The 12854-nt window shown below is 36.6% G+C and overlaps 2 protein-coding genes across 13 annotated transcripts in view; one reads left to right on the forward strand and one right to left on the reverse strand.

Annotated features, from left to right (window-relative positions):
- Positions 1–12137, reverse strand: part of FGD6 (FYVE, RhoGEF and PH domain containing 6) — a 69435-nt gene extending 57298 nt beyond the window's left edge. For both annotated transcript variants that reach the window (XM_058191409.1, XM_058191408.1), the window contains exon 1: positions 11912–12137. In XM_058191409.1, coding sequence (XP_058047392.1) covers positions 11912–11924 — 13 coding nt within the window. In that variant the 5' untranslated portion in view covers positions 11925–12137. The remainder of the gene's footprint in view (positions 1–11911) is intronic.
- Positions 12138–12313: 176 nt separating this feature from the next.
- Positions 12314–12854, forward strand: part of VEZT (vezatin, adherens junctions transmembrane protein) — a 35711-nt gene continuing 35170 nt past the window's right edge. For 3 of the 11 annotated variants that reach the window (XM_058191417.1, XM_058191418.1, XM_058191419.1), the window contains exon 1: positions 12314–12465. In XM_058191417.1, the coding sequence (XP_058047400.1) occupies positions 12430–12465 (36 nt within the window). In that variant the 5' untranslated portion in view covers positions 12314–12429. The remainder of the gene's footprint in view (positions 12466–12854) is intronic. The other 8 variants (XM_058191410.1, XM_058191412.1, XM_058191420.1 and 5 more) reach the window with 6 other exon arrangements.

Here is a 12854-nt window from a genome sequence, read left to right on the forward strand (position 1 = left end):
CCAATAATTCTTGGCCACTTAGACACAAGACAATTTAAGGTAACTCCCTCTCCCAAATCCTTTAAAGGAATCCTGTCACCCAACACTGATAGGTCACATTTTCTTCTTACATTGAAAATCTCTATGAAGGTTTGTTATCAACCTATAATCCCTTCATATACAATGACTGTGGAATCAGAGGACAGCATAACTAATATGTGTATTAGAGCTATTAGGAATGAGCTCATTTAAAACACAATGACCATCTTATTCTATATCCCAAATTTGATATTAAGAAAAACTCTGGACACCATTGTGAATATTTATATATTTTTGCAAAGAACATGTAAGCCTCCTCACCCAAAAGTATTGCCAATTTTCTTTTTTCACTAAAAAGAATACAAAATAGGTTGGAATAAGTTTAAAAAACACATTTTTTCACTTCAAAACAGAATCCCGTTCCCTATTCACAGCAGTCACTTCTCCTGAACTAGAGACAAACATAATTTTTAAAAAATAAAGCAAGATTCTCTCCATACTGAGATGAAGTAGCCTACCCCCACTTTAACATTCAGCAGAATACAAAAAAGTATAAAGACTAATACATCTATCTAAATGTAGCCTGAAGCTCTAAAAGCTGTAGTTGAATAATCAGATGATCTTCCATTTCCCAATGGGCAATTTGGATTCAGTTAACATCCATGTGATTCACTTAACGACCAATGTAAATATTGTTGTAAAATCATTTGACTTACAATCACAATGACTTACAACAAAAATCCTGGTCCCAAGGGTGATCATAAGTTGAGGACTATCTATAATATTAATAAGAAATATAGAAGACAGGCATCAGAATTCTGGAATAATTGACCTGAATTTGTCTCAGAGTAATGATTTATCATCTGTGACTTTCTTATCTAATCTCAGCAATAATTCAGCAAGACATACAAAAATGGCAGTCTTTTCCATCATTTGGTGCCTTCTGTGATTAATAATGATGCTGCACAAGAATGCAACAATGAGGGTTAGATGTATAAATGAAAGAGGATTTGCACACATATCCAAACTCCAAAGAACACAAATAAAAATTTATGTCAAATTTAGATATCACCCATCTCACCCATGGATTGACTTTGGACAATGTACAATTAAAACATAAACCATAAAAACCATATAAAATACTTCAAAAAAGGCAGATAAAAACAAGAATAAAATATATCAAAATGTTGAGGGATGGCCATCAAGGCACCAACCATCCCCAGGATGGCATGTTCATTGAGCCCCACGCCATTTAGCAGAGCCAGGTCTTCAAACGTCTAAAAGAGGCCAGGAGAATAGGGGCCTGCCTCATTGCTACAAGAAAAAAATTCCAGAGGGAATCATGGTAAGGAAGGTCCTCTTCTTGGACCCTGCTGGTTAAAATTATTTAACTGATGGGTCCATAATATATCTTCCCAGGACAGGCTGATATAATGGATATGAGACAGTTCCTCACATAACCTGGTCCCATGTAGGATTTAAAAGATAATAACCAGCACTTTTAATTGGACCCAGAAGCAAACTAGGGCCCTCTACCATTTAATTTTTGTATTAATTGCATTTTGCTGTCATAATTCAGTTTCCATATTATCTGGACCCATTTCAGTAGGGTTTGATTGGGGCACTTGGCGCCATTAAAGAACCTTTGGCAAAGCCAGAATGGGTATGGTGTGTCCATCCTGGTTCACCTTGAGTTCTCAGAGGCTTTCAATATTATTGATCACTATATCTTTTTAGACTGACTATGCCACTATGGGGTGGAGACTCAAGTCTAAGTGCTATTGCTATCTCCTTTTTTCTATGGTTGATTCTAGTCAGTATTAATTCAGGGGAGAAGTTGAGTCTGAGGCTCATCATTTCAGGTTTAACTGAAGGCTTGATACTTTTGCCCTTTTAGTTTAAGATCACCTGAGAGCACTGGGTGACGTTATCTGTCATTTTGGGATCCAGTACTATTAGTATGCTGATGATATCCAATTGTCCATCTCAACCACAGAAATCTTCTATCTTTCATCATGGATGAGGTAACAATTCCCTATTCAGATTAGTGTGAAATCTGAGGGCTTTCTTGGTCTCATAGGTACTGCACAAAGAACAGGTAAGCAATTCTAACCAAGGAAGTTTTTGCACAGATACATGCATTAGTTGCACCCATCTCTGAACTAGGGAACTCTCTAGAAGATCATTTATGGACTGATGAAAAACACTGGAAGACACATGGGCTGTCCTGGAAGATCACCCAGAAGCTGTAGCTGATTCAGAATACAAAGGTGGAGCATATCAAGCCTGCCTCAGTATGTACATGTGACATTCCTTCTCCACTACCACCTGCACTGATCACCAGTTGGCTTCCAGGTGCAATTCGAATGTTAAGTACAGTTGATATTTAAAAGTTCTTTATAGCATAAGGCCTGGTTATCTGAAGGACTTGTCTGTCTCAAATACTTTCTGCCATCTTGTATCAGGCTGAATGGGCATGCTCCAGACTCCAGCAATTAAACAATGTCTATCGGGACTCAGGAATCACTCCTTTTCTGTCACAATACCACCATCTGGAACTGTATCCTCAAAGAGATCTATATGGTTCCCACCGTGACAAGTCCTTGAAAATCTGGCTGGTTCTGCAGAACCTGGGTTATGGAAATAGTCATGGCCCTTCTGGATTTTACCTGCTAGTAGCCATTTTATTTTGAGACATACAGTGTTCTTTTGCTTTTTTTTTACTATTTTAATGTTATACATCACACAGTTTATGGAGTTGGGTGGCCTTATAATTTAATAAATAAATATCATTATGAACTGTTCATAATATTATCCTTCCTGTATCCTAAGTAGGACTGAGACAAAGACTAATGTGCTACATTATTCTAGCAGTATTATTATTATATTAGAATTCAGCCATATAAAACAAAAGTACTTTTATTTATTAAATGGTATACCAGTGACCCCTCATGTCTGGAAAATTAACAACCAGATTTAACTAATGAAAATATATAAGGATATCTTTGTATTAGACGGTTTCTAACATCTAATGTACATTCCTGAGATCTATGGTCCAAGCTCTCTGTTCAGCTGCAAATGAAAATCTCTGATTAGAGCCTGGATAAGTCTCCATGGAGGTCCATTTGAGGCTGTACTAGATAAAGTACTGGCTCAAACAAATATGTAGGGTCAACACTTTAGCCCACTTTGTATTTATAGACAGATACATTTTTCCATGGACGAATCAAACTTTATCTAATCTGGTTCATTGTCAGCTTACCCTCGGTCTATCTATGCTATACTTGGATAAAACCTGGATCATTTTAAGAAGAAAACTGTAGATCTTGATGTGCAAAACGATAGATCTAACACTGTACACCTTTGCTATAATGAATCATGTTTATGTCTTTTACCAACCTCATCTATTCTTGTGCCAACAGAATTTACAGTGGCTCACCTACATGGCTCGCCCTCAGTTTTATTTAAAGAGAGATTTACAAATCCTTACCAAGAATATTTATAATTAGCGAGTAGTCAGTTGGTAAGCAGACCAACATATGTCACAAATATACTCCTACAATGTCGTATCATTCTTCAGGGATTGGTCTCTTCTCTAATGATAAATTATTTGGTCTGTATACTTCTATTGCAGTTTCTCCAAAACGGCCAAAGTTTATATTGTAGAAACTAGTTGTCAGAAGTTGTTAAATCGCAACACAATTTATGTTTGGCTGTGAATTGAACTTTCAGAGTTTATATCTCCGATTAGCTTTTAAAAAATGCTTTGAAAGTCATCCACAAATAGCCACCAAATATTCAACATATCAAAACTTTCAAGGATATGGAAGATTTTCATGTCTCCATGTGCCAATGTATTTTTTTTACACACCTGCAACTGACTTACTGGTATCATTTTCTGGTATCATTTTCTTTTCTAAAATGGACAGCCAAATCTGAGAAAAAATGTCAATTTCAGAACATTTCAAACAACAAAGTATTATCACATCCACTTCCACTTCTATTTTATGACTCTCTGATTTACATCATACTTACACATTACTTGCTCAATCATTATTTCTTACTAAGCATATGTATCACAAGTGGCTGGTTCATACAATATGCTAAGTTCTCAACTATACTGAAGAAACCAAATTACTAAAAATACATGAAACAGGCCATAGCATAACTAATTGTGATATGCAAACTCAGCTAATATGTGAATTTGCCAATTGGTTTGCTTCATTTCTCTAAAGATTGTAATTCAGTTTAAGGAACCCGTGAACTACCAGATGTTGTTGAACTAGCAGCTTACCATACACAATTGGCAAAGAGTATTTTCTTCTACACTATTTTCTGTCATATTTGATTTTTAATGCACTAGCTATGTCTAACAAGTGATTTCAATTTGGCCATAATAAAGGAAATTTCAGAAATTGTTGTTAGGCTTTCAGTTTGTTAGAAATCAAAATTCCATCTTTCTATAGAAAGCTGTATGCATAAATTGATACTATATCCTCCAGCTGGCAACTGAAGATTACTTCTTTCTTCTGAAGACTAAAATATCTAGGCTAGTGAGCAAACCTGAAGACAATGCATCATCTCCAATTTTAAATATCTGTCTCATTTTCATTAATATACAGGACAAACAAGTTCTGTCATAATAATCATACATTATCTTTTTAACTTCCAAGCTTATTCTTTCCTAATCATAAAACAGTGATGTAAATAATGCAACTAATAACAATTTAAGAAACAACAGTAATGGACCACAGACCTATCTGTAGATAGTACTTTCAGAGAGCTTTCCAATTTAACCAATACTGCACAGTGTTGGGAAGAGTTGGATTCATTAATACTTCATAATGGAATGCTCGTAAGATTACTTTTGAGTGATCACTACCTCTCAGTTCAAATTACTCCAGAAAACTGTAGTGAGAATAAGAACAGACCTTCATATATATCCCTTCACACATGCCACCTTTTCAGAAGAAAGCTGGAATGTAACTATAACAAGAAAAATTATCCTACACAGCTTTATCATTTTGACCTCTGTACAGGTTTTACAGAAGGAATACATACAAGTCTAAAAAAAACCCGTCTCTTAGTAGCTGAGAGCAAGAGAGTACATTTAATTCAGAAGCTTTTATATTCTTCCTAGATTTGTCCACTTTAGTGAAACTTAAGCAGTAACACCCACATATGAGAAACCAACAAGACTATAGGCCAGAGATGGCTAACCTTTGGGGGGTTCACGAGTGCCCAAAGCACGCACACGTGAACCCCCCAAATGCAATGTGTGCATGCGCCTTGTGAACGTGGCCATCCCGCCGCACATGTGCCACATGCACACGCCCTTCCCCACACATTCAGGGGCCCTGCACATGCACTGCAGAGACCCGATGACCATGTGGCCAGTGGAAGACAGGCACAAATGCGTGGCAGAGCTGAACTGGGGTGATAGCTCACGTGCCCACAGAGAAGGCACTGTGAGCCACCTGCGGGACACGTGTCATAGGTTCGCCATCATGGCTATAGGCTCTTTATTCATGAGTTATACAGCACTTTATATTCAAGAGCAAATATGTGTTCTGGGTTATATGGTGGTTTAACCATAGCATCTGTCTACAATTCCTTACATCAGACACTTATTTTCCTGCTATCACACGGTAACTGCAGAAAGGAGATTCTTGAAAAAAAATATATTTCTGAATAAACCTGTCATATAAAATAGTCTTTGCCTTTATTTCTATTTTCAAAGATAAACAAACCCTCTTTTTTCTAGATTTGTCACATATTATATTATCTGGATTGTATACGCTCTGATGCAAGATAGATTCTGTCATTGTCAGTGACCACCAGATATTATGGACAATTGGTTTACCAATCCACATGTGATCTTTAAAACTAAATTTAGATCATTTTTTCTATAATACCCAAAACAGAAAGCCTGCTATCTTTTCTGTAAATAATTATAACTACTCTGAAGCTGATGACTAAAAATTTCCTTTCCTCAAGCAATCTTATTGAAAGCAAAAATAGTCTTTTAACCCTAATCCTAAATATATCTACTTTATTCTAACCATTTTTATATATGAATTCAAAATGAAAATTTGCATACTCAGAAGTTATAGCTTAATGTTTCCATTGTCTTAAATTGTATTTTCAATAAATATTTATTCTCTCAATCTTACCCTATGTCATGACACCATTGCACCAATTTGCATTCTATATATTAAGGTGAAAAATTATCAGTGATCTCATAAAATAATATTTTTCACAGGAAAGTCCCCAAATTGTTTTGCAGCCACATACTATTCTAATTAATACAGGACTCCTTTATTGTTCAATTTACCTCAGGTTGAAACTTGTCTTTTGATTTCATAATCAAGTATATATCCTACAAAATGTTTTATCAAGTATGAATCACAGTCAGCGGCGTTTAGCAATCCATTTCTCCTTCAAAATGCTTCAGACTTCTTTGCTCAGTCATGATAATAAATAATCTGTCAGTGTTTGCTTTCAAATGTAAAACTATAAAATCTCAGCATAAAAGCAGTTTCTTACACTCAAAGGGAATTTCAACAAATACTTCCTTAGACTTTTGCCAGTGAAGCAGTATTCTTCAAGCTTCATTATAAATATCACCTTTTATTCAGTTATAAATTTATTTTCTTTCTTAATTTCTTATTTAAATGTTTCCTTTCCACTGATCTCCCATAATAGCTATTAGCATTATGCACAACAACAATACACAATTCTTCTTCCAGTTTGATGCAAACTTTAAAAAAAATATATTGATGCTGTTTGTATGATGGCTGTGATATCTTTCAGGTGCTTGAAAGTGTAAACATAAAAGGAAATGACTCACAAAATCCCGGAAGATGTTCTTTAGAACTTTAAGGGAGGGAGAAAGGGAGTTACCAAGGAAATTTTTAGAAAATGACCAAAATATATTCAAAACCCAAAGGAATATAAATTAAATGAATAATTTAAAAAGGACAATCTTCAATGCCTTTCTGAGAAGAAAAGTGAGTTTAAATTATATAAATGTTGAAACCTATCTCAATACTGGAATACTTTAGCACTAATATTTGTATAACATTTATTGAGTTTCAGGTTGGAAAAAAACCTCCACCGGTTCATTCAAATGTCACTATTGCTAAAACTACTAACTGCCATTTTCAAAAAATAAACAAATCCTTTCAGCTGACTCCGCAAATCCTAGAAAATATATGGTTAACCTAGAGCCAAAGCTAACAGGAACTAACACTAACTTAACACAATCTGAAAAGAAATAGAAATTCTATACGCATCAAAATTACAAGAGTGCTTTATGCAATATCTACAAGAATTAAGCCAACTGCATTTAACTAAGTTTTCTTCCAATTTACTGTACCTGCAAACAATTATGAGTGATAGTGCTAAACCAAGAGCAGCTTTTTTAAAAAAAGGAAATTTGTATAGATTTTTAATGCTGTCTTCAGCCTCTCAATGGACAGTTTTAGTCTAGAAGATGTCAACAATCTTCAAAAAGAACACTGAAAACAACAATTTTCTTCAATTAATAAGAATTAAAAGTAGAAGCAGATGTTAACTCATATGCTCTTGGTATGTCAATGTTACCTCTCAAACAACTTTAAAGTCAAGAGCTGGAGCTGATTTACAAGCCCAGAACAATGCTAGTTTTACTTTGATCAACTTCTCTACCCCTTCTATCAGGAGCTGTGATGGCACAGTGGTTAGAATGCAGTATTGCAGGCTATTCTGCACATTGCAGGTGTTTGATCCTGACAGGCTCAAGGTTGATTCATCTTTCCATCCTTCCAAAGTTTGTATCTGATTTTCCCCATTGATTTTGCTTTTTGGAATCCAGCTGGGAAGGCTGCAAATGGTGATCATATGACTCTGGGATGCTGCAATCATCATAAATAAATTCCAAATGTCAACCACACAAATTTTGATCATATGACCATACAGATGCTGTGATGGTTGTAAGTGCAGATATCGATTGTCAGTTTTCCAGTGCTATTGTAATTTCAAAAGGTCAGTAAGCCAATGCTTGCAAATTGATGACTATCTGAATTTATAAACAATAGCTGTTTAGTAGCATTTCTTTTTTACTATCACCAATATTGTTTTAGAAAATATATAACATTACTGAAAGCAAAAACAACTCTTTCTATAATTCATATGGCAGTTATGAATCTGTAAAAAAATAAATGGAAATGAAGAAACTTAACAATACTCTAAAATATACCTACAGACAACTAGGCAACAACTATAAGGCGAGGAATAAAAGTTAAGAGATATAGGCTTGATCAAACATTGCAATTACAAATTAAGTCTTTTATAGTTATACTCTACTATTTTAAAAGTCAGTTCTATATTACTTCTTCAAAGCCACCTGAAAGGAGCTAATCTATATTTTTTATTACCATGCTTTGATTCAATGAAGAATTTATTTTAAATGTTATTCCTATAGGCAAAAAGAAAATTGATGAATCTGAAAAAATAACTAAAACCATTAACACACATTTTTTTAAAAAAGTATGGCTTTCCTTTAGTTTTCTAAATTGACAATTATCAGAGAAGCTAAATCATGAGTTCAAACTAAGTATTATTCATGAATGTTTCAAGTCTTATTTTAACTTGATGGGGTATGTATTCGTAATCCATTTTCCTGAAAATTCAAAGTCCAATAATTAAAGTCAATGGGCAGACATTACTAACAAACTGAATGCTTTCAAATACAAGGCAGAATCAAAATTTTATCAGAAACTGGATTGACCTATCAGGCCTCAGCAAACAAAAAGCCACTTCTGATCATTTCCAAATCAGTTTGATTAGAGCAGCCTACTTAGCAGGGAGGGTTGGTGATGTTTTTACCATAATTTATTTCAAGATATCAAATTATTTGTAGTAAATTTATCAATTTACTGCAAATCGTTAGATATCTTGAAAGAAATTCAAATCTAATGCCCTGGCCATCCTGATCTTGATTAAGGTAGGTTATATACTTAAAAAATTAAGAAATGAAAATTGCATTAAATATTAAGGCTCCTAAAGCAAAATAGCGTTAAGAAATATTTACCATTAGTGGCAAATGTATATATTCAATACTGCATCTCACACAAGTGTAGTTCTAAAATAAAATGTAGCAACTAGACCTAATGATAGTTTACAAAGTCCAGAGCTCACCCAGTATATAAACTATGTGTCAGCGTCACCAAATGGATAACAGATAAGAATTTGAGCTTTAGTGCTATTCAGACTTAATCCTATAGACAACAATCACTATCAAAAATCTAGTGGTGCTTTCAGAATCCATTTAAATTCCAAAGGCCCATAAATTTCTAGACTACCATGTCTTTAATTGATTCTATGACTTTTCCATGCTACTTTTCATTTTTGTCATTAGCTAGTATGACTGTGCTCAATCCTAATATAGAAATATTTATTCCTTAGTAGAAAAAAAGCAGGCTGCATAATCACACAATTTTGGTTAGTTCATGCAAAAATGAGTTAATAAATCCCAATGTACAACTTTATATACTAATAAAATATAGCATACAAGCACAAGAAGTGTGTGTGTGTGTGTATATGTGTGTATGTGTGTGTGTATGCTTACAGAAACAGACTAAAATAGCTGCATCCAGATAAACCATCTCCTGTTCCATTTCTTCTCCAGAACAACATGGAGGTAATTAGATACATATAGATACAAACTTTATGATGAAGTTGCTTAACAACTATTTTTTAATCCAATTATTTGCTTCACTGCCAGTGAAAATACAATATTTTTCCAGTAAAGCACTATTATTCAGAGCACTTTAGTACTGACAGCTCCTATGTCAAATCCAGAGAACTAAATATCACAATTACTGCCATACCATATATTTTATTAGGCCAGTCTCTTCAATTCTATATACATTTATAAGAAAATAATGAAATCCAAAAAGTTAACTTCAAGAAGAAAACTGTAAATTCAATTATCTTCAATTAAGTATGATGCAAACAAACGATTGGCCAAAAGTGTCTAAAATGAAACTTTCTATTATAATTATATGTCTACCAGTGCCTAATTTTCTGATTAAGTTCAATTTTCCATGCTCTTAAAAAATAGCTGTTTTCACAACACAGTGATCATAAACTAATTTAGTGGGCTGTGTTTGTTAAAATATGCTATTTAAATGTAATTGGGTAGTCTGCTACGGTATTTAGTGTATTTAAGCTCCATTGATTCCTCAGAAATTTACTTTTGAATAAACATGTATATGATTGTTCTATAAGTAAATGAATAGGTAATCTTCAGGTCATCACCAGGTTTTTTTTTAAAAAAATACTTTGATTTACTCTCAAAATACACTATTTAAAAACACATTGCAGACCATTTAATGTGTGAATTCCTACATTTGAAACAGAAATAATATGTTTTCTCTGACAAGAGCATTCACATGAAAGTAACAGATAACAAAAACCATGCTAATGACGTAGGCAGAGATAAGAAAATAATTACAAATAATTATCTTTTTGGATTCGCATAGCAAAGTTTAAATCAGAAATCTCTTACTGGTATTTCAAATCCATTCCTGGACTCTTATTTGTAGTTAACAGCTTTAGAGTTACTTTCATATTCACTATTCAAAATGTCAACAAAAAGTATTAACATCAAAATGCCCTTAACAATTGCCTCAACATACTTGTGTAACTTCTCAACAAAAGATCTCTTAAATCATTCCCTTACATATATGCACAAAGTACAGCTACACACAAGACTGATCTAAATGCTTGGACATAAAACACAAATCCTATAAATGTTTTTTAATCCTTAAGACTTCTCGCCTGGAAAAAGTGAAAAGTCTTTTTTTTTCTTCATACAGTACTTCCCGGGTCTATTTAAGGTGATCTCCGCACACCCAAAAAGGGTAGGAAAAGAAAAAGAAAACACAGAGCAAAAATGGATTCTTTTCCAACTACAGAAGGCAGGAAATTGGGGGTTTGTTTATTCCAGCTTTCCTCCAGATGTGTTAGCCTACAGGTCTCATCAATCCCGGCAACAAGGAAGGAAAGTGTAATTCAGCCGAAAGATCGTTCTCCCAACTGATAAGATAATAATAACAACAACAACAGAGTTGGAAGGGACCTTGGAGGCCTTCTAGTCCAACCCCCTGTCCAGGCAGGAAACTCTACACCATCTCAGACAGATCGCGAGGACAAAAATAAATAAACTTTATTAGACAATATTTAACAGTTCAGGAAGAGTTACTTTTTCACTCTCTGCTGTTGCTCAGAAGAACACGCGCTAGGAAAACTTCATAACGGAGATCTCACGAACAGAAAAGAACAGGGCTGAGAAATAAAGTAAATGTGGAGGGCGTGCAAGTCCTGGAGACCTTTTCTTTCTAGGGCAGTTGATCTTCCCCACTTTCTCCCTCACTCAAGTTAAGATAAGAAAACAAAGAACTCCGGGGTCCTTGGTACCCCCTGAGCTCGGTTGTTTTCCTGCAGACGTTTCATTACCCAACTAGGGTAACCAACTAGGGTAACCAACTAGGTAAGTAGCACCGATGAAATTACGTAGTTTGGGTAATGAAACAAAAGAACTCAGAACCGAAGACAAACGCCAGACAAGGAAAAAGAGTTCCACTTCCAACCCTGAGGAATTTCTCACAAGTAGACCCTTAAGCCACCTCCCATCTCCGTTGGAGCTTTATGGAACAGGGGTTAAGGAGCGGAGAGGACTTCTGAGGAGGAGTAGCCATTTCCTCCTATTATGCCCCTCTCGCTTCAGCTGGCTGCGGGGCATTTTTAAAATCTGCACTTTGAGCCGCCACATCTGCCGCGGTGGCGGTCGCCAGAAAAGTTGCCAGCGCTTTTACTTCGCGCCCCGCTCGTCGCGTCGAGCACTCACCCGCTGAACTCATGGTGCCTCCCTCCCATACGCTTTGCCTCGCTCCGCTCCTTGTCCCTCTTTAAAGCATAACAACCCCTCTCACAGTGGCTGCATAGAAGGGTAATAAAGTCCACCGAAAACCGCAGCCCGTCGCTCCGGTGCCTGTATAACATTCCCGCAGCGGAGAGAGGAAGACTGACGGACCGAACGAGCTCTGACGGTCTTCGCCGTCTAAAAGCGAAGTTCCCTGATTTACCCCGCGCGTCTTGAAGACAGAGACCCCTGCAGGCCAGATGCCATCAACGCAGGCGCCCCCCTGCTTCTCTAGACCTCCTCGGCCCGTTCAATCTGCGCAGCAACACCACAGATTCTTCTCCTCCCCTTCTTCCCGCGGTGGCTATTGGGTAGCCGTAGTTCTTGGGCCGCCGCGGTGGTGGGGCTTTGTGAGGGGCGGGGGGCGGGGGATTAGAACGCCGGGCTCGGCGGACTCGCTTTCCCATGGTGCCTGAAGAGCGGGGTACGGATGGCGGAGAAGGATGACACCGGAGTTTGACGACGAAGTGGTGTTTGAGGTGCGTAGCGTAGCAAAAGGGGCCGGTAGAGAGGTTTTGGGTGCCTGTTGGTAGAGATGGAGAGGCTACTTTTTTTTTCCCCCCCCTCAAGCTGCCGTTGGCGAAACGAGGTGGCGTCGTAGAACGGGTGCGTGGCGAGGGCAGGTGGAGCTCTTTGCAGGCCCTAGGAGGAGGAGGAGGAGGAGGAGGATTTCCCAGGGCGGTTGAATCCAGCCGTGTCTCTGGTCATGAAACCTGGCCTCCGCAGGGAAGGAACTGTGCAATAATGGAGTTGGAGAAGTTTGGGGTGAACCAAAGTGTGACTAGCAGATTATTCGTGTCTAGTTCGAAGTACGTCCCACTGTGTATAGTACGAATTTACCACCGCAACCTAAGAATAATCGGAGGAA

This window comes from Ahaetulla prasina, chromosome 7 (assembly GCF_028640845.1).
Source record: "Ahaetulla prasina isolate Xishuangbanna chromosome 7, ASM2864084v1, whole genome shotgun sequence".
Lineage (NCBI taxonomy): Eukaryota > Metazoa > Chordata > Lepidosauria > Squamata > Colubridae > Ahaetulla > Ahaetulla prasina.